The 23059-nt window shown below is 46.2% G+C and overlaps 1 protein-coding gene across 1 annotated transcript in view; it reads right to left on the bottom strand.

The window, feature by feature from the left end:
• Window positions 1-23059, bottom strand: part of LOC123768029 (uncharacterized) — a 171746-nt gene that overhangs the window by 41789 nt on the left and 106898 nt on the right. Inside the window, exons 5-6 of the mRNA XM_069306731.1 lie at window positions 11098-11200; window positions 9869-9927 (exon numbers count right to left, since the gene is read on the bottom strand). Of these exons, the coding sequence (XP_069162832.1) occupies window positions 9869-9927; window positions 11098-11200 (162 nt within the window). The remainder of the gene's footprint in view (window positions 1-9868; window positions 9928-11097; window positions 11201-23059) is intronic.

The raw sequence follows: 23059 nt of genomic DNA, 5'->3' as shown, positions 1-23059 counted from the left end.
TGTGTGTGTGTGTGTGTGTGTGTATTCACCTAGTTGTATTCACCTAGTTGTGTTTGCGGGGGTTGAGCTTTGCTCTTTCGGCCCGCCTCTCAACTGTATGTCAACTGTTTACTAACTACGTTTTTTTCCACACACCACACACACACATACACCCCAGGAAGCAGACCGTGACAGCTGACTAACTCCCAGGTACCTATTTACTGCTAGGTAACAGGGGCATTCAGGGTGAAAGAAACTTTGCCCATTTGTTTCTGCCTCGTGTGGGAATCGAACCCGCGCCACAGAATTACGAGCCCTGCGCGCTATCCACCAGGCTACGAGGCCCCTTAATGTGTGTGGCCCTGGGACAAATGTGTGTGTGTGTGTGTGTGTGTGTGTGTGTGTGTGTGTGTGTGTGTGTGTGTGTGTGTGTGTGTGTGTGTGTGTGTGTGTGTGTGTGTGTGTGTGTGTACTCACCTAGTTATGCTTGCGGAGGTTGAGCTCTTTGGTCCCGCCTCTCAACTCTCAATCAACTGGTGTACAGGTTCCTGAGCCTACTGGGCTCTATCATATCTACACTTGAAACTGTGTATGGAGTCAGCCTCCACCACATCACTGCCTAATGCATTACACTTGTTAACCACTCTGACACTGAAAAAGTTCTTTCTAACGTCCCTGTGGCTCATTTGGGTACTCAGTTTCCACCTGTGTCCCCGTGTGCGTATATCACCAGTGTTACATAATTTATCCTGGACTACCCTGTCAATTCCCCTAAGAATTTTGTATGTGGTGATCATGTGACCTCCGAGCTCTTCCGTCTTCCAGTGTCGTGAGGTGCAGTTCACGCAGCCTTTCCTCGTAACTCATGCCTCTTAGTCCTGGGACTAGTCTAGTGGCATCTTGAGATCTTGAGGTTATCTTGAGATGATTTCGGGGCTTTAGTGTCCCCGCGGCCCGGTCCTCGACCAGGCCTCCACCCCCAGGAAGCAGCCCGTGACAGCTGACTAACTCCCAGGTACCTATTTACTGCTAGGTAACAGGGGCATTCTGGGTGAAAGAAACTTTGCCCATTTGTTTCTGCCTCGTGCGGGAATCGAACCCGCGCCACAGAATTACGAGTCCTGCACGCTATCCACCAGGCTACGAGGCATACTTATGAACATTTTCCAGCTTCGTCTTGTGCTTGACAAGGTACGGGCTCCATGCTGGGGCCGCATACTCCAGGATTGGTCTTACATATGTGGAGTACAAGGTTCTGAACGATTCCTGATACAGGCTTCTGAAGGCAGTTCTGATGTTAGCCAGCCTCGCTTATGCTGATGTTATTCTTTTTATGTGGGCTTCAGGAGACAGGTTTGGTGTGATATCAACTCCTAGATCTTTCTCTCTGTCCCTTTCATGAAGGACTTCATCTCCCATTCGGTATCCTGTGTCTGGCCTCCTGTTTCCTCCGCCTAGTTTCATTACCTTACATTTACTCGGGTTGAACTTTAGTAGCCATATGTTGGACCATTCCTTCAGTTTGTCTAGGCCATCTAGTAGCCTCTTGCTATCTTCCTCTCTTTTAATCCTCTTCATAATGTTTGCATCATCAGCAAACAATGAGAGGAACGAGTCTATTTCCTCTGGGAGATCATTTACATATATCAGAAGCCGGACAGGTCCCAGGACTGATCCCTGTGGGACTCTACTGGTGGCGCCTCGCTACTCAAAAAATTCACCCCTCACGGTGACCTCACCCATCTCGCTGTCTTCTGTTGCTTAGGTACTCCCTTATCCCATGGAGAACCTTCCCTTTCACTCCTGCTGCCTCCTGCTGAACTGTGTAATTACTATATGAGTACTGGAACACTTGATGATATATTGGACTTGTACCCAAGATTAACCATGTAATGTATCAATTATACAATGTATGTATGTGATGTAACTATATAACCTGAGCTTGTAAAAGCACCTTAATCACCTACAGTGATTAAGTGCTTAATTGCACACTAGTTTCTCTATCAGCTATCTCACCCTGTCAGAGTAAAAGAGACAAATGTATGTGAATGCATGTGTGTTTGTATATATATGTATGTATATATGTATATGTACGTAAATGTGTGTACTCACCTATTTGTGCTTGCAGGATCGAGCATTGACTCTTGGATCCCGCCTTTCCAACCATCGGTTGTTTACAGCAATGATAATGTGTGTATATATGTATGTGTATAAAGTATATGTGGAAGCTGATCAGAATTACATTTCACCTTTGTAAATGCACATTAATGACACTGTAAAAGACACATCAAACACTTTATGTAGGGCATATGTAAATCTGTGTATCTATGTATTTACGTATGTAGGTTAGCTTAGCATTTTAAAAGCACCGAATCACCTTCTGTGGTTGATTGTTCAATAAACCCTTGAACTATATGTTTAACAGATCTCTAACCCTGTCCATGGAGGACAGAAGAAAATGTATATATGCTGGTTAGCATTGTAAATGTGTGGCCACGTCTGAGGTAGAATATAATAATAATAATAAAAAAATAAAAAAAAACTTGTGCCTTCATCTCGAGCTTGTGCACTAGTCTCTTGTGTGGCACTGTGTCAAAGGCTTTCTGGTAACCTAAAAATATGCAGTCTGCCCACCCTTCTCTTTCTTGTGTGAGTTTGTGTTTTATTTGTGTGTATTTACTATGTGTACATGTACTGATAGTGAGGTGTACTAACCATGCAGTGTAAGACAACAAAAGTACAATTATCACATAACAAGGCCACTTGCAATTTTGTTAAGAACCTACAAGTGTTAATAGCAACAACAGCTTAGCACAAACAAACAAGCAAACAAACAAACAAACAAACAAACAAACAAACAAAGGGTTAAATAGCTGCAGACACAAACTTAATGTACAAAACACAAATATTTTGTCAAAAATGTTCATTAAAAATGGTCAAAAGTCCACTACTACAAATATCTAAATTCTGAAAGGAATAATATGAAATTGTATAACTAATACAATGAAATACAATATGGGAAATGTATTATGGGAGCTGGGGGGGGGTCGAGTCACCAGCTTGGTGTCGTGCAGCAGACGGAGGGTCGTGCACCAGATGGAGGGTCGTGCAGCAGACGGAGGGTCGTGCACCAGATGGAGGGTCGTGCAGCAGACGGAGGGTCGTGCACCAGATGGAGGGTCGTGCAGCAGACGGAGGGTCGTGCAGCAGACGGAGGGTCGTGCACCAGACGGAGGGTCGTGCACCAGATGGAGGGTCGTGCAGCAGACGGAGGGTCGTGCAGCAGACGGAGGGTCGTGCACCAGACGGAGGGTCGTGCAGCAGACGGAGGGTCGTGCAGCAGACGGAGGGTCGTGCAGCAGATGGAGGGTCGTGCAGCAGACGGAGGGTCGTGCAGCAGACGGAGGATCGTGCAGCAGACGGAGGGTCGTGCAGCAGACGGAGGGTCGTGCACCAGACGGAGGGTCGTGCAGCAGACGGAGGGTCGTGCAGCAGACGGAGGGTCGTGCAGCAGATGGAGGGTCGTGCAGCAGACGGAGGGTCGTGCAGCAGACGGAGGATCGTGCAGCAGACGGAGGGTCGTGCAGCAGACGGAGGGTCGTGCAGCAGACGGAGGGTCGTGCAGCAGACGGAGGGTCGTGCAGCAGATGGAGGGTCGTGCAGCAGACGGAGGGTCGTGCAGCAGACGGAGAGTCGTGCACCAGACGGAGGGCCGTGCAGCAGACGGAGAGTCGTGCACCAGACGGAGGGTCGTGCAGCAGATGGAGGGTCGTGCAGCAGACGGAGGGTCGTGCAGCAGACGGAGGATCGTGCAGCAGACGGAGGGTCGTGCAGCAGATGGAGGGTCGTGCAGCAGACGGAGGGTTGTGCAGCAGATGGAGGGTCGTGCAGCAGACGGAGGGTCGTGCAGCAGACGGAGGGTCGTGCAGCAGACGGAGGGTCGTGCAGCAGACGGAGGGTCGTGCAGCAGACGGAGGGTCGTGCAGCAGACGGAGGGTCGTGCAGCAGACGGAGGGTCGTGCAGCAGACGGAGGGTCGTGCAGCAGATGGAGGGTCGTGCAGCAGACGGAGGGTCGTGCAGCAGACGGAGGGTCGTGCACCAGATGGAGGGTCGTGCAGCAGACGGAGGGTCGTGCAGCAGACGGAGGGTCGTGCAGCAGACGGAGGGTCGTGCAGCAGACGGAGGGTCGTGCAGCAGACGGAGGGTCGTGCAGCAGACGGAGGGTCGTGCAGCAGACGGAGGGTCGTGCAGCAGACGGAGGGTCGTGCAGCAGACGGAGGGTCGAGTAGTAACACAAGAAAGCAAGTCATTGGTTCACCTTTATTATGTCTGATCATTCACGCATGTTTTACACCGGGATAAATGTATAACTCTTAGAGAGAATGTCTCTGTCTGTCTGTCTGTCTGTCTGTCTGTCAGCCGACAGATGGAGTTGTGGCTGCCTTACCCAAATTTGGAGGGAAAATGATATGTCGTAAGGGATGGACATAGACTGGTCGGGAGAGGCGTAAATTAAATGATTTAAGAAACTTTGGTAAGTATTCACCCCCCCCCCATCCAATCCACCACACCCCCTCGTATTCACTTTTGGTTAAGTGTGAAATATTGGTTGAGATTCCCGAACAGTTTCTCGTCATCACAAACAATAATTTCCTAAAATCCATACAGTACTTATTGGCTCACTAATGTTATTTGAAAATTAAAGTGGGCTATTAGGAGACGACGAGGAGAGGGGCAGGACTAGGGAAGGATGGATGGGAAGGGCACCCGGGAACCGCCGGGTACTCCTCCTTGTTAACATACCCAGTATACATTATCAACACTTGAGAGATCCCAGTGACTGTGGCCAATAATTGCCTCACTACCTTCTACATATTTAATAACTCCTGATGTGAATAACTTTCACATCAGGTGAAAAGAAATGTGCCCAACCATTTCCGTCCTGCCTGCCGACTGAACCCAGGTCCCTTACTTCCGAGTCAAGATTTAGGTTTTAATCCTCACACACGGGCTAAGTACACGGTGTTAGGTCTAAGGTCCAGCGCTGGGAGTGTTCTAATGTTAGGTAAAACAGTTTTTATTCCTTTTATATCCTGTTTTAGGGCATCATTGTGGATGGCATTATTAAGTTGCCCCCAAGGTTTACCTCTTATAGAAGAGATAATTATTCTAAATGTACCCCTTGCGGGCACACACACGCACACGTGCACGCACACTCTCGCTTACTCAGACCCCTCACAACCTAATGGTATATTAAGGCTAAATACTTGCTAAGCACACGAATTCTAACAGCCCGTTGGATAAATACTGCTCATATATATTGATCATTAAAGTCAAATGGTTTTCTATCCCTCTTACATATAGTCACTACAGCTCATTGGAATACATTATTTTGCGATGATTTCAGGGCTCAACGTCCCCGGGGCTCGGTCCCCGATCAGAAGGCCTGGACAGGAGTCTTCAGGGACTAGTAGGGATACCTCCTTCCCTTACAAATGGTCATTCGAGGTCATCAGGATTATTACTGCCCATTCACATGCTCGGTGACAGTCGTTGGGATACCCATCATCTTATATTTTTAGGTTTATATGTTTTTGTTTTCTTAATCTAGAGTGTTGAGAAGAGCAAGTAAGTTACCTAAACTCATGGTAAAGAAACTAATGATTAATGGAGGGTTGCCTTCATTAATGCCTACTATCCACACCCATGTGGTCACTCAAAGTTGTCAAGATACCTACTACACTTACATGTGGTCACTCAAAGTCGTCCAGATACCTACTACACTTACATGTGGTCACTCAAAGTCGTCCAGATACCTACTACACTTACATGTGGTCACTCAAAGTCGTCGGGATACCTACTACACTTACATGTGGTCACTGAAAGTCGTCGGGATACCTACTACACTTACAAATGGTCGCTGAAAGTCGTCGGGATACCTACTACACTTACATGTGGTCACTCAAAGTCGTCGGGATACCTACTACGCTTACAAATGGTCGCTGAAAGTCGTCGGGATACCTACTACACTTACAAATGGTCGCTGAAAGTCGTCGGGATACCTACTACACTTACAAATGGTCGCTGAAAGTCGTCGGGATACCTACTACACTTACAAATGGTCACTGAAAGTCGTCGGGATACCTACTACACTTACATGTGGTCACTGAAAGTCGTCGGGATACCTACTACACTTACAAATGGTCGCTGAAAGTCGTCGGGATACCTACTACACTTACAAATGGTCGCTGAAAGTCGTCGGGATACCTACTACACCTACAAATGGTCGCTGAAAGTCGTCGGGATACCTACTACACTTACAAATGGTCGCTGAAAGTCGTCGGGATACCTACTACACTTACATGTGGTCGCTGAAAGTCGTCGGGATACCTACTACACTTACAAATGGTCGCTGAAAGTCGTCGGGATACCTACTACACTTATAAATGGTCACTGAAAGTCGTCGGGATACCTACTACACTTACATGTGGTCGCTGAAAGTCGTCGGGATACCTACTACACTTACAAATGGTCACTGAAAGGATCGTCGGGATACCTACTACACTTACAAATGGTCACTGAAAGTCGTCGGGATACCTACTACACTTACATGTGGTCACTGAAAGTCGTCGGGATACCTACTACACTTACAAATGGTCACTGAAAGTCGTCGGGATACCTACTACACTTACATGTGGTCGCTGAAAGTCGTCGGGATACCTACTACACTTACAAATGGTCACTGAAAGGATCGTCGGGATACCTACTACACTTACAAATGGTCACTGAAAGTCGTCGGGATACCTACTACACTTACATGTGGTCACTGAAAGTCGTCGGGATTCCTACTACACTTACAAATGGTCACTGAAAGTCGTCGGGATACCTACTACACTTACATGTGGTCACTGAAAGTCGTCGGGATACCTACTACACTTACATGTGGTCGCTGAAAGTCGTCGGGATACCTACTACACTAACATATGGTCGCTGAAAGTCGTCGGGATACCTACTACACTTACATGTGGTCGCTGAAAGTCGTCGGGATACCTACTACACTTACATATGGTCGCTGAAAGTCGTCGGGATACCTACTACACTAACATATGGTCGCTGAAAGTCGTCGGGATACCTACTACACTTACATGTGGTCGCTGAAAGTCGTCGGGATACCTACTACACTTACATGTGGTCGCTGAAAGTCGTCGGGATACCTACTACACTTACATATGGTCGCTGAAAGTCGTCGGGATACCTACTACACTAACATATGGTCGCTGAAAGTCGTCGGGATACCTACTACACTTACATGTGGTCGCTGAAAGTCGTCGGGATACCTACTACACTTACATGTGGTCGCTGAAAGTCGTCGGGATACCTACTACACTTACATGTGGTCGCTGAAAGTCGTCGGGATACCTACTACACTTACATATGGTCGCTGAAAGTCGTCGGGATACCTACTACACTTACATGTGGTCACTGAAAGTCGTCGGGATACCTACTACACTTACATATGGTCGCTGAAAGTCGTCGGGATACCTACTACACTTACATATGGTCCCTGAAAGTCGTCGAGACAATGAGCCACTTTAATAAAAAATGCCGCACCTTTACATGATAAACAAAATCCATCCCTCTTAAATATATCATTACATATTTAATTCATTCAGTCTCAGTTAATGTTTTGTCAAAAGTCATTGAACGAAGAAAAAAATAAGTGAGTCAGTAGTCTTAAAATGTGAAGGATATTACGCTAATATTAATGAAAAAGATTTCGAAGAAACCATTACCACTGGGCCCATGTTGACACAATACACTCAGCCTATCACGGCCTATACATTCCCATCACAATGCTCATATTGTATGGATTTTATTTTAGACTATAAATGTATAAATATGATTTCCAATATTTAAGAATGTATGAACCAGCGGCTGGGTATTAGGTGAGCATGTCCCAGAGTTAGTGAACACACAGCTCATTCACAAGCTAAACTGCACCAAGAACAATCAGCTTGACAGAATAGGGCAAGAAGAGACAGCACAGTAAGATAATCTAAGAAGCTGGCACACACACACACAAAACAGACAGGTGAGCGGAGGGTGAGTGACTACGTACTTGCCAGGCGTGTCTAGCCGCCCTAGAGCAGGCTGACCCTGGAGCGCGGCCGGCTCAAGGGTCGTCTGGAGTGCACTGGAGGAAAGACATTCATTTCATGGTCCCTACTGCCAGCTTTATTGTCACGAGGAATGAATAAATAATGGAGGTTAATGGGGGACGAAAACCAGCGGAAAATTTGTGAAATATAGGCAGAGGAAAGGACAATAAACTGATAGTCTAAGAGGAACAGAGAGTGGAAGAGATTTATGCCTAAGTACTGTTATAGCCACTGAATGTAATATGTTTATGAATACATAGCAATTTTTTTAATTACTTAAAAAATAATAATAATATTATTATTATTATTATTATTATTATTATTATTATTATTATTATTATTATTATTTTATTAATTTAATTTTTTTATGATTTTATTATTATTATTATTATTATTATTTTTATAATTTTAATGTTTATGTAACTATTTTTGAGTATTTTTGTTATAACTAAAGCTTGTGTGTGGAGGGTACAGAGGTGTGTACATGACTGGCAGAGAGAGGCAGTGAGGGGTGGCGCCGTGTACACACAGTACAAGGTACAGGAAAGAGCATTATTGTAAGGTATTGTGAAATGCACGACTGGCAGCAGTGACTGTTGAACATGGAGACACCCTGTGTGTGTCGTTCTGGCCAGGACGACCCTCACTGCCTGAGTGTGTCGTACTGGCCAGGACGACCCTCACGGCCTGAGTGTGTCGTACTGGCCAGGACGACCCTCACTGCCTGAGTGTGTCGTACTGGCCAGGACGACCCTCACGACCTGTGTCGTACTGGCCAGGACGACCCTCACGGCCTGTGTCGTACTGGCCAGGACGACCCTCACGGCCCATGTGTGAATAGGGCTGGTCACGACGACTGGTGCGTGTCGTACTGGTTCTCATGCAGTGATACATTGCGGGTCTTCAACAGTGCAGAGCGTTTATCAAGGAATATAGGGGACTGCAAGAGATGCTTAACAAGAGAAAGGTATGCCTAGTACTATATTCATTTAAGAACATTTAAGTTGGTGCACAGCTCCCACGAAGAGAATATTCTGTATTTAGCTATAATGTACTTTGTTTCAGTATTAAACAGAATGATCTAAACTAGTGACATTATTGACATTTACACAATCATGAAGGTATACTGGAAGGCTTCCAATGTAGTTCCTGACGATAGCCGACCAAATTTTCTCCTTCCTTCTGGTGTATTAACAGAGCTCTTCGTGGTAACTTTATGAGAAGCATATTAAGTCCTAAGCACAATTAGGACTTAGACAGTACAGTACACAGTTGATTTGCCTGAGGAGAGGTTATTTCTACCATAACTAATAACTATAAGTACAATAACGGGCTCCTTAAATAACACTAAAAATTTAATAGTAAGGACAGGATGTATTATTACCAACAATATTTGACTTATAAAGAAATTAAGTGCGGCCGTCTCCCAGGCAATCGTTCCTTGATGTACCGGACGTAAGAATTAACTACAGCATCATCATGCAATCGATTTCCAGCAGCTAATTCCCATCATAGAGATTATCTTAACAGAAAAAAAATTATAAATCTATCTTATTACTTGCACTTGAAGATGGTAAAAAGTTATAAAACATGAAGACAAAGATTAACTATTTCTATGGTCAATAATTTTACATCAAAGGCTAAAGAAAAGAGAAGCAAAGTGTGATACAGAAGGAGGCGAGGGGTAACACGGCCAAGACCTGCTGCTGCAGCAGTCAACAGTACTTACTGAAGGTTGGGTACACTTCCTTCTCCTGGCACCGCTGGCCCTTGAACCCCTCCGCGCATCTAATGGTAACGGAAAATATACAAATCAATTAATAAACTATTCGAGATGTCTACTTCTCGCTTTAATATCCAATATTTAATTTATTCTATAATAGAGATTGTCTGTTTATCTTCCAGTGAGCCTGCCAACAGTTGGAGGCCAGACGTCTAGGGCTAGCCTCACATAGGCTGGTCGGGGTAGGCTTAGCTTAAGGGATTTAAGAAATATTAGTAATTATCTACAACTCTAGACCATTTTGATAGACATAAATGTGAAATATGGGATATAATTAACGTGGAGTTTTAACGATCAAAACGAAAAATAAAGAATAGAAGGTTATGTTGATAAAGATAGAACTGTGAACATAGTGTGTAGTAAAGTTGTAAGATGAGAGGAGACAAGACATGGGAAGATGAGGAGACAAAATAGATATATAGATAGATTATACAAATGAATACATGGGTGGATTGATGGATAGATAGATAGATAGAGAGACATAGGGATGGACAGAGACAGAGACAGAACTAGGCAAGGCTGGGTTGCCTTTAGTAATCTGTAAGAGAAACTGTCTCCATATATATTTGTTTTAATACACAATCTAATTTTCTTACATTGAAGTGAGCAAGAAAATTGGAGTGAGACTGCCTGAGGGGCCCCTCGACGATTCAGGTAAATCCCAGGTTGTGTTACTTGTGTAGCATAGTGTTGTCCAGTGGGTTTTGTGCTTGGGACTACCAAGTGTGTACAGGTTCGAATCCATTATTATCATTATTATCATTAGTATTAATATTATTATTATTATTATTATTATTAACACACATAAATCACATTAATGTGAAATATATCAATGAGAACATCTAGAGGGGTGCGGGGTGAGAGTAAGGGGCTTGGTAATGTCTTGGTCGCAGGTTCGAGCCCACCTCACAGCCCTAGTGGAGTGTTTCATCACCATAATTATGGATCCACATGAGTGCTATCATTGGTCACACTCACATACAACCATTTTAACTCAATAAGTATAAGTGAAGCCAAATATGTGGATAAGAGAGTCAAGGATGCTGACACGCTCTACACTTACAGACACACTCACTCTGCTTACTGACACACTCTACACTTACTGACACACTCTACTTACTGACACACACTCTGCTTACTGACACACTCTACACTTACTGACACACTCTACTTACTGACAGACCAGCTCGCCGACAATCTTGAACATCATACAGGTGCCGCCGTTGAGACAGTAGCCCAGGTTTGGACAGTCGTCGACGAAGATGTGGGGGTCTATGGCTGGGGGGAGAAGGTAGCGTTACCAGTGGACAAACATTACTTCCTTCACACAATAGTCACGTACATATATAACATATCATTTATCATTCATAAATATATATTTCACAAAACGTAGAAATAATTGTTCTTTTTTCTCGGTAATCTGGCGTAGCTACGGCAGCCAAAGCGTAAGTTGACACTCAAGAGTAAAGCATAGATCATGTGGAGTGACCACACCATGTGGCGTGACCACACCATGTGGAGTGACCACACCATGTGGAGTGACCACACCATGTGGAGTGACCACACCATGTGGAGTGACCACACCATGTGGAGTGACCACACCATATGGAGTGACCACACCATGTGGAGTGACCACACCATGTGGAGTGACCACACCATGTGGCGTGACCACACCATGTGGAGTGACCACACCATGTGGAGTGACCACACCATGTGGAGTGACCACACCATGTGGAGTGACCACACCATGTGGAGTGACCACACCATGTGGAGTGACCACACCATGTGGAGTGACCACACCATGTGGAGTGACCACACCATGTGGAGTGACCACACCATGTGGAGTGACCACACCATATGGAGTGACCACACCATGTGGAGTGACCACACCATGTGGAGTGACCACACCATGTGGCGTGACCACACCATGTGGAGTGACCACACCATGTGGAGTGACCACACCATGTGGAGTGACCACACCATATGGAGTGACCACACCATGTGGAGTGACCACACCATGTGGAGTGACCACACCATGTGGCGTGACCACACCATGTGGAGTGACCACACCATGTGGAGTGACCACACCATGTGGAGTGACCACACCATGTGGCGTGACCACACCATGTGGAGTGACCACACCATGTGGAGTGACCACACCATGTGGAGTGACCACACCATGTGGAGTGACCACACCATGTGGAGTGACCACACCATGTGGAGCAGTATGAGTGACCACAACCAAGGATGAGGCGTGCTAGGCCCAGCTCGGGCGCTAGGCTCGATCCCGCAATAACCTGATCCCCAATTATGCAAAGCGACCTCCACTATTATGTCAATCTCAACCAGAACCAAAGCGAGTTAATCTGTAAACTTTGCCGTAAACTTAGACTATTTTGTATTGTTTTGGTCATTGCGCAGATTTGTTGAGAAGCATAAGTAAACTGGGTGTCATACAAGTATACTGGGTGTCATACAAGTATACTGGGTGTCATACAGGTATACTGGGTGTCATACAGGTATACTGGGTGTCATACAGGTATACTGGGTGTCATACAGGTATACTGGGTGTCATAGAGGTATACTGGGTGTCATACAGGTATACTGGGTGTCATACAGGTATACTGGGTGTCATAGAGGTATACTGGGTGTCATACAGGTATACTGGGGTGTCATAGAGGTATACTGGGTGTCATACAGGTATACTGGGTGTCATACAGGTATACTGGGTGTCATACAGGTATACTGGGTGTCATACAGGTATACTGGGTGTCATACAGGTATACTGGGTGTCATACAAGTATACTGGGTGTCATACAAGTATACTGGGTGTCATACAGGTATACTGGGTGTCATACAGGTATACTGGGTGTCATACAGGTATACTGGGTGTCATACAAGTATACTGGGTGTCATACAGGTATACTGGGTGTCATACAGGTATACTGGGTGTCATACAAGTATACTGGGTGTCATACAGGTATACTGGGTGTCACATAGGTATACTGGGTGTCATACAGGTATACTGGGTGTCATACAGGTATACTGGGTGTCATACAAGTATACTGGGTGTCATAAAGGTATACTGGGTGTCATACAAGTATACTGGGTGTCATACAGGTATACTGGGTGTCATACAAGTATACTGGGTGTCATACAGGTATACTGGGTGTCATACAGGTATACTGGGTGTCATACAGGTATATTGGGTGTCATACAAGTATACTGGGTGTCATACAGGTATACTGGGTGTCATACAAGTATACTGGGTGTCATACAGGTATACTGGGTGTCATACAAGTATACTGGGTGTCATACAGGTATACTGGGTGTCATACAAGTATACTGGGTGTCATACAAGTATACTGGGTGTCATACAGGTATATTAGGTGTCATACAGGTATACTGGGTGTCATACAGGTATACTGGGTGTCATACAGGTATACTGGGTGTCATACAAGTATACTGGGTGTCATACAGGTATACTGGGTGTCATACAAGTATACTGGGTGTCATACAGGTATACTGGGTGTCATACAAGTATACTGGGTGTCATACAGGTATACTGGGTGTCATACAAGTATACTGGGTGTCATACAAGTATACTGGGTGTCATACAAGTATACTGGGTGTCATGCAAGTATACTGCGTGTCATACAAGTATACTGGGTGTCATAAAGGTATACTGGGTGTCATACAAGTATACTGGGTGTCATACAAGTATACTGGGTGTCATACAGGTATACTTGGTGTCATACAAGTATACTGGGTGTCATACAAGTATACTGGGTGTCATACAAGTATACTGGGTGTCATACAGGTATACTTGGTGTCATACAAGTATACTGGGTGTCATACAAGTATACTGGGTGTCATACAAGTATACTGGGTGTCATACAAGTATACTGCGTGTCATACAAGTATACTGGGTGTCATACAAGTGTGTGTCATACAAGTATACTGCGTGTCATACAAGTATACTGCGTGTCATACAAGTATACTGGGTGTCATACAAGTATACTGCGTGTCATACAAGTATACTGCGTGTCATACAAGTATACTGGGTGTCATACAAGTATACTGAGTGTCATACAAGTATACTGGGTGTCATACAAGTATACTGGGTGTCATACATGTATACTGGGTGTCATACAAGTATACTGGGTGTCATACAAGTATACTGGGCGTCATACAAGTATACTGGGCGTCATACAGGTATACTGGGTGTCATACAAGTATACTGGGTGTCATACAGGTATACTGCGTGTCATACAAGTATACTGGGTGTCATACAGGTATACTGGGCGTCATACAGGTAAACTGGGTGTTATATAAGTATACTGGGTGTCATACAGGTATACTGGGTGTCATACAAGTATACTGGGTGTCATACAAGTATACTGGGTGTCATACAAGTATACTGCGTGTCATACAAGTATACTGGGTGTCATACAGGTATACTGGGCGTCATACAGGCAAACTGGGTGTTTTACAAGTATACTTGGTGTTATACAGGTATACTGGGTGTCATACAGGTATTGTGGGTGTCATACAGGTATACTGGGTGTCATACAGGTATACTGGGTGTCATACAGGTATACAGGGTGTCATACAAGTACACTGGGTGTTATACAGGTATACTGGGTGTCATACAGGTATACTGGGTGTTATACAAGTATACTGGGCGTCATACAGGTATACTGGGTGTTATACAAGTATACTAGGTGTCATACAGGTATACTGGGTGTTATACAAGTATACTGGGTGTTATACAAGTATACTGGGTGTTATACAGGTATACTGGGTGTTATACAGGTATACTGGGTGTCATACAGGTATACTGGGTGTCATACAGGTATACTGGGTGTTATACAGGTATACTGGGTGTTATACAGGTATACTGGGTGTCATACAGGTATACTGGGTGTCATACAGGTATACTGGGTGTTATACAAGTATACTGGGTGTTATACAAGTATACTGGGTGTTATACAGGTATACTGGGTGTTATACAGGTATACTGGGTGTCATACAGGTATACTGCGTGTCATACAGGTATACTGGGTGTTATACAAGTATACTGGGTGTTATACAAGTATACTGGGTGTCATACAGGTATACTGGGTGTTATACAAGTATACTGGGTGTCATACAGGTGTACTGGTTGTCATACAGGTATACTGGGTGTCATACAGATATACTGGGTGTAATACAAGTATACTTAGTGTCATACAGGTATACTGGGTGTTATACAAGCATACTAGGTGTTATACACGTATACTGGGTGTCATACAGGTATACTGGGTGTAATACACGTATACTGGGTGTCATACAAGTATACTGGGTGTCATGCAAGTATACTGAGTACATTACAACTGTACTCAGAAATTTAAAAGAATACTGAGCACCAAACAAGTATACTGAGCACATTACAAGTATACTCAGAAATTTAAAAGAATACTGAGCACCAAACAAGTATACTGAGCACATTACATGTATAATGACCACCATACAAGTATACTGAGCACAATACACGAATACTGAGCACCAAACAAGTATACTGAGTACAATACAAGTATACTTAGTACCATACAAATATACTGACCACCATACAAGTATACTGAGAACCATACAAGAATACTGAGCACCAAACAAGTTTACTAAGTACATTATAAGTACACTGAGTCCCATAAAAGTATACTGACAACCAAACAAGCATACAGAGAACTATACAAGAATACTCAACACCAAACAGGTATACTGAGCACATTACAAATATACTGACCACAATACAAGTATACTGAGCACAATACACGAACACTGAGCACAATACAATTATACTGAGCACATTATAAGTGTACTGAGAACCATACAAATATTATGAACACCATACAAGTATACTGACCACCATACAAGTATACTGACCACCATAAAAGTATACTGAGCACAATACAAGTATACTGAACACCATACAAGTATAGTGAGCACCCATATAGCACACTGAGCACCATACGAGTATACTGCACACCATTCAAGTTTTCTGACCACAATAAAAGTAAACTGGCCCTCATTAGAGTATACTGACCACCATAAAAGTATACTGAGAAACATACAAGAATACTGACCACCATAGAAGTATACTGACCACCATACAAGTGAACTGAGAACCATACAAGAATACTGACCACCATAGAAGTATACTGACCACCATACAAGTATACTGAGACCCATACACGTATACTGGCAACCATACAAGTATACTGAGCACCATACAAGTATACTGACAACAATACAAGTATACTGAGAACCATACAAGTATACTGACCACAATACAAGTGTACTGAGAACCATACAAGTATACTGAGAACCATAGAAGAACACTGAGCATAATAGAAGTATACTGACCACCATACAAGAATAATGAGCACCATACAAGTATACTGGCAGCCATACAAGTATACTGACCACAATTCAAGTATACTGAGCCCCCATACAAGTATACTGAACACCATACAAGTATACTGAGCACCACATATGTATACTGGAAATAATACAAATATACTGACAACCATACATGTATACTGGCACCCATACAAGTATACTATAAAGTATGCAAGTATACTGACCACCATACTAGTATACTGACCACCATAAAAGTATACTGAGCACCATATAAGTATACTGACGCCATACAAGTATACTGACTATCATACACGTATACTGACCAACATACAATTATACTGACCACTATACATGTATACTGAGCACAAAACAAGTGCACTGAGTACATTACAAATATACTGACCAAGATTCAAGTATACGGAGTACCATACAAATATACTGAGCACCAAACAAGTATACTGAGTACATTACAAGCATATTGAGTACATTACAAGTATATTCAGCACCATACAAATATACTGACCACCCTTCAGGTATACTGAGTACCACACAAGTATACTGAGCACCATAGAAGTATACTGACAACAATACAAGAATACTGAGTTCCATATAAGTATACTGAGCACCTATACACATATACTGAGAACTATACAAGTATACTGACAACAATACAAGTGTACTGAATACAATACAAGTATACTGAGCACGATACAAATATGCTGAACACCATACAAGTACACTGAGTACCATTCAAGTATACTCAGCACTATACAAGTATACTGAGAAACATACAAGTATACTGACCACCATACACGTATACTGACTACAATACAAGTATACTGATAACAATACAAGTACACTGATGGCAATACAAATATACTGAGCACCACATAAGTATACTAACCACCATACAAGTATACTGAGCACAATATACGTATACTGATCATCATACAAATACATTGAGCACAATTCAAGTATATTGAGCACAATTCAAGTATACTGACCACCATACATGTATACCGACCACATTACAAGTATATTGACCACCATGCAAGTATACTGACAACCTTACAAGTATTCTGAGCACCAAACAAGTGTACTGGTCACCATACAAGTATATTGAGCAAGTACAGATATACTGATCACGATACAAGTATTCTGAGCACTATTTAAGTATACTGACCATTATAAAATAATACTGACCAACATACAAGTATACTGAGCACCATACAAGTATACTGATCATCATACAAGAATACTGACCACAATACAAGTATTCAGACCACAGTATAAGTATACTGACCACCATAATGCATATGAAATAGTTTTGATGCATTAATTTTCTTCAAATTGGAGGCCTCGCAGTGTAGAGTATTGTACACTTTAATACACCCCAGCAGAGTGCCAGCAGACTACACACCGGGTGACAATACACCCCAGCAGAGTGCCAGCAGACTATACACCGGGTAACAATACACCCAGCAGAGTGTCAGCAGACTACACACCGGGTAACAATACACCCAGCAGAATGCCAGCAGACTACACACCGGGTAACAATACACCCAGCAGAGTGCCAGCAGACTACACACCGGGTAACAATACACCCAGCAGAGTGCCAGCAGACTACACACCGGGTGACAATACACCCAGCAGAGTGCCAGCAGACTACACACCGGGTAACAATACACCCAGCAGAGTGCCAGCAGACTACACACCGGGTAACAATACACCCAGCAGAGTGCCAGCAGACTATACACCGGGTAACAATACACCCAGCAGAGTGCCAGCAGACTATACACCGGGTAACAATACACCCAGCAGAGTGCCAGCAGACTACACACTGGGTGACAATACACCCCAGCAGAGTGCCAGCAGACTATACACCGGGTGACAATACATCCAGCAGAGTGCCAGCAGACTACACACTGGGCGACAATACACCCCAGCAGAGTGCCAGCAGACTATACACCGGGTGACAATACACCCAGCAGAGTGCCAGCAGACTACACACCGGGTAACAATACACCCAGCAGAGTGCCAGCAGACTACACACCGGGTCACAATACACTCAGCAGAGTGCCAGCAGACTATACCCCGGGTGACAATACACCCCAGCAGAGTGCCATCAGACTACACACCGGGTGACAATACACCAAGCAGAGTGCCAGCATACTACACACCGGGTGACAATACACCCAGCACAGTGCCAGCAGACTACACACCGGGTCACAATACACTCAGCAGAGTGCCAGCAGACTATACCCCGGGTGACAATACACCCCAGCAGAGTGCCATCAGACTACACACCGGGTGACAATACACCCAGCAGAGTGCCAGCAGACTACACACCGGGTGACAATACACCCAGCAGAGTGCCAGCAGACTACACACTGGGTGACAATACACCCAGCAGAGTGCCAGCAGACTACACACCGGGTGACAATACACCCAGCAGAGTGCCAGCAGACTACACACCGGGTCACAATACACTCAGCAGAGTGCCAGCAGACTATACACTGGGTGACAATACACCCAGCAGAGTGCCAGCAGACTACACACCGGGTGACAATACACCCAGCAGAGTGCCAGCAGACTACACGCCGGGTGACAATACACCCAGCAGAGTGCCAGCAGACTACACACTGGGTGACAATACACCCAGCAGAGTGCCAGCAGACTACACACCGGGTCACAATACACCCAGCAGAGTGCCAGGAGACTACACACTGGGTGACAATACACTCAGCAGAGTGCCAGCAGACTACACACTGGGTGACAATACACCCAGCAGAGTGCCAGCAGACTACACACCGGGTCACAATACACCCAGCAGAGTGCCAGGAGACTACACACTGGGTGACAATACACTCAGCAGAGTGCCAGCAGACTACACACTGGGTGACAATACACCCAGCAGAGTGCCAGCAGACTACACACCGGGTCACAATACACCCAGCAGAGTGCCAGCAGACTACACACCGGGTCACAATACACCCAGCAGAGTGCCAGCAGACTACACACCGGGTAACAATACACCAAGCAGAGTGCCAGCAGACTACACACCGGGTGACAATACACCCAGCAGAGTGCCAGCAGACTACACACTGGGTGACAATACACTCAGCAGAGTGCCAGCAGACTACACACTGGGTGACAATACACACAGCAGAGTGCCAGCAGACTACACACCGGGTAACAATGCACCCAGCAGAGTGCCAGGAGACTACACACTGGGTGACAATACACCCAGCAGAGTGCCAGCAGACTACACACCGGGTGACAATACACCCAGCAGAGTGCCAGCAGACTACACACCGGGTGACAATACACCCCAGCAGAGTGCCAACAGACTACACACCGGGTGACAATACACCCAGCAGAGTGCCAGCAGACTACACACTGGGTGACAATACACCAAGCAGAGTGCCAGCAGACTACACACCGGGTGACAATATATCCCAGCAGAGTGCCAGCAGACTACACACCGGGTGACAATACACCCAGCAGAGTGCCAGCAGACTACACACCGGGTGACAATACACCCCAGCAGAGTGCCAGCAGACTACACACCGGGTGACAATACACCCAGCAGAGTGCCAGCAGACTACACACCGGGTAACAATACACCCTGCAGAGTGCCAGCAGACTACACACCGGGTGACAATACACCCAGCAGAGTGCCAGCAGATTACATACTGGGTGAAAATTCACCCAGCAGAGTGCCAGCAGACTACACACCGGGTGACAATACACCCCAGCAGAGTGCCAGCAGACTACACACTGGGTGACAATACACCCAGCAGAGTGTCAGCAGACTACACACCGGGTAACAATACACCCCAGCAGAGTGCCAGCAGACTACACACCGGGTAACAATACACCCAGCAGAGTGCCAGCAGACTACACACTGGGTGACAATACACCCAGCAGAGTGCCAGCAGACTACACACCGGGTAACAATACACCCTGCAGAGTGCCAGCAGACTACACACCGGGTGACAATACACCCAGCAGAGTGCCAGCAGATTACACACTGGGTGACAATACACCCAGCAGAGTGCCAGCAGACTACACACCGGGTGACAATACACCCAGCAGAGTGCCAGCAGACTACACACCGGGTGACAATACACCCAGCAGAGTGCCAGCAGACTACACACCGGGTCACAATACACCCAGCAGAGTGCCAGCAGACTACACACCGGGTGACAATACACCCAGCAGAGTGCCAGCAGACTACACACTGGGTAACAATACACCCAGCAGAGTGCCAGCAGACTATACCCCGGTTGACAATACACCCCAGCAGAGTGCCATCAGACTACACACCGGGTGACAATACACCCAGCAGAGTGCCAGCAGACTACACACTGGGTGACAATACACCCAGCAGAGTGCCAGCAGACTACACACTGGGTGACAATACACCCAGCAGAGTGCCAGCAGACTACACACCGGGTGACAATACACCCAGCAGAGTGCCAGCAGACTACACACTGGGTGACAATACACCCAGCAGAGTGCCAGCAGACTACACACCGGGTCACAATACACCCAGCAGAGTGCCAGGAGACTACACACTGGGTAACAATACACTCAGCAGAGTGCCAGCAGACTACACACTGGGTGACAATACACCCCGCAGAGTGCCAGCAGACTACACACTGGGTCACAATACACCCAGCAGAGTGCCAGGAGACTACACACTGGGTGACAATACACTCAGCAGAGTGCCAGCAGACTACACACTGGGTGACAATACACCCAGCAGAGTGCCAGCAGACTACACACCGGGTCACAATACACCCAGCAGAGTGCCAGCAGACTACACACCGGGTAACAATACACCAAGCAGAGTGCCAGCAGACTACACACCGGGTGACAATACACCCAGCAGAGTGCCAGCAGACTACACACTGGGTGACAATACACTCAGCAGAGTGCCAGCAGACTACACACTGGGTGACAATACACACAGCAGAGTGCCAGCAGACTACACACCGGGTAACAATGCACCCAGCAGAGTGCCAGGAGACTACACACTGGGTGACAATACACCCAGCAGAGAGCCAGCAGACTACACACCGGGTCACAATACACCCAGCAGAGTGCCAGCAGACTACACACCGGGTGACAATACACTCCAGCAGAGTGCCAGCAGACTACACACCGGGTGACAATACACCCAGCAGAGTGCCAGCAGACTACACACTGGGTGACAATACACCCAGCAGAGTGCCAGCAGACTACACACTGGGTGACAATACACACAGCAGAGTGCCAGCAGACTACACACCGGGTAACAATGCACCCAGCAGAGTGCCAGGAGACTACACACTGGGTGACAATACACCCAGCAGAGTGCCAGCAGACTACACACCGGGTGACAATACACCCAGCAGAGTGCCAGCAGACTACACACCGGGTGACAATACACTCAGCAGAGTGCCAGCAGACTACACACTGGGTGACAATACACCCAGCAGAGTGCCAGCAGACTACACACTGGGTGACAATACACACAGCAGAGTGCCAGCAGACTACACACCGGGTAACAATGCACCCAACAGAGTGCCAGGAGACTACACACTGGGTGACAATACACCCAGCAGAGTGCCAGCAGACTACACACCGGGTGACAATACACCCAGCAGAGTGCCAGCAGACTACACACCGGGTGACAATACACCCAGCAGAGTGCCAGCAGATTACACACTGGGTGACAATACACCCAGCAGAGTGCCAGCAGACTGCACACCGGGTGACAATACACCCAGCAGAGTGCCAGCAGACTACACACTGGGTGACAATACACCCAGCAGAGTGCCAGCAGACTACACACCGGGTCACAATACACCCAGCAGAGTTCCAGCAGACTACACACCGGGTGACAATACACCCAGCAGAGTGCCAGCAGACTACACACTGGGTAACAATACACTCAGCAGAGTGCCAGCAGACTATACCCCGGTTGACAATACACCCCAGCAGAGTGCCATCAGACTACACACCGGGTGACAATACACCCAGCAGAGTGCCAGCAGACTACACACTGGGTGACAATACACCCAGCAGAGTGCCAGCAGACTACACACTGGGTGACAATACACCCAGCAGAGTGCCAGCAGACTACACACCGGGTGACAATACACCCAGCAGAGTGCCAGCAGACTACACACTGGGTGACAATACACCCAGCAGAGTGCCAGCAGACTACACACCGGGTCACAATACACCCAGCAGAGTGCCAGGAGACTACACACTGGGTAACAATACACTCAGCAGAGTGCCAGCAGACTACACACTGGGTGACAATACACCCCGCAGAGTGCCAGCAGACTACACACCGGGTCACAATACACCCAGCAGAGTGCCAGGAGACTACACACTGGGTGACAATACACTCAGCAGAGAGCCAGCAGACTACACACTGGGTGACAATACACCCAGCAGAGTGCCAGCAGACTACACACCGGGTCACAATACACCCAGCAGAGTGCCAGCAGACTACACACCGGGTAACAATACACCAAGCAGAGTGCCAGCAGACTACACACCGGGTGACAATACACCCAGCAGAGTGCCAGCAGACTACACACTGGGTGACAATACACCCAGCAGAGTGCCAGCAGACTACACACCGGGTGACAATACACCCAGCAGAGTGCCAGCAGACTACACACTGGGTGACAATACACCCAGCAGAGTGCCAGCAGACTACACACCGGGTCACAA

Source organism: Procambarus clarkii, chromosome 58 (assembly GCF_040958095.1).
Source record: "Procambarus clarkii isolate CNS0578487 chromosome 58, FALCON_Pclarkii_2.0, whole genome shotgun sequence".
NCBI lineage: Eukaryota > Metazoa > Arthropoda > Malacostraca > Decapoda > Cambaridae > Procambarus > Procambarus clarkii.
This window is presented reverse-complemented; position numbering and strand designations above follow the sequence as displayed.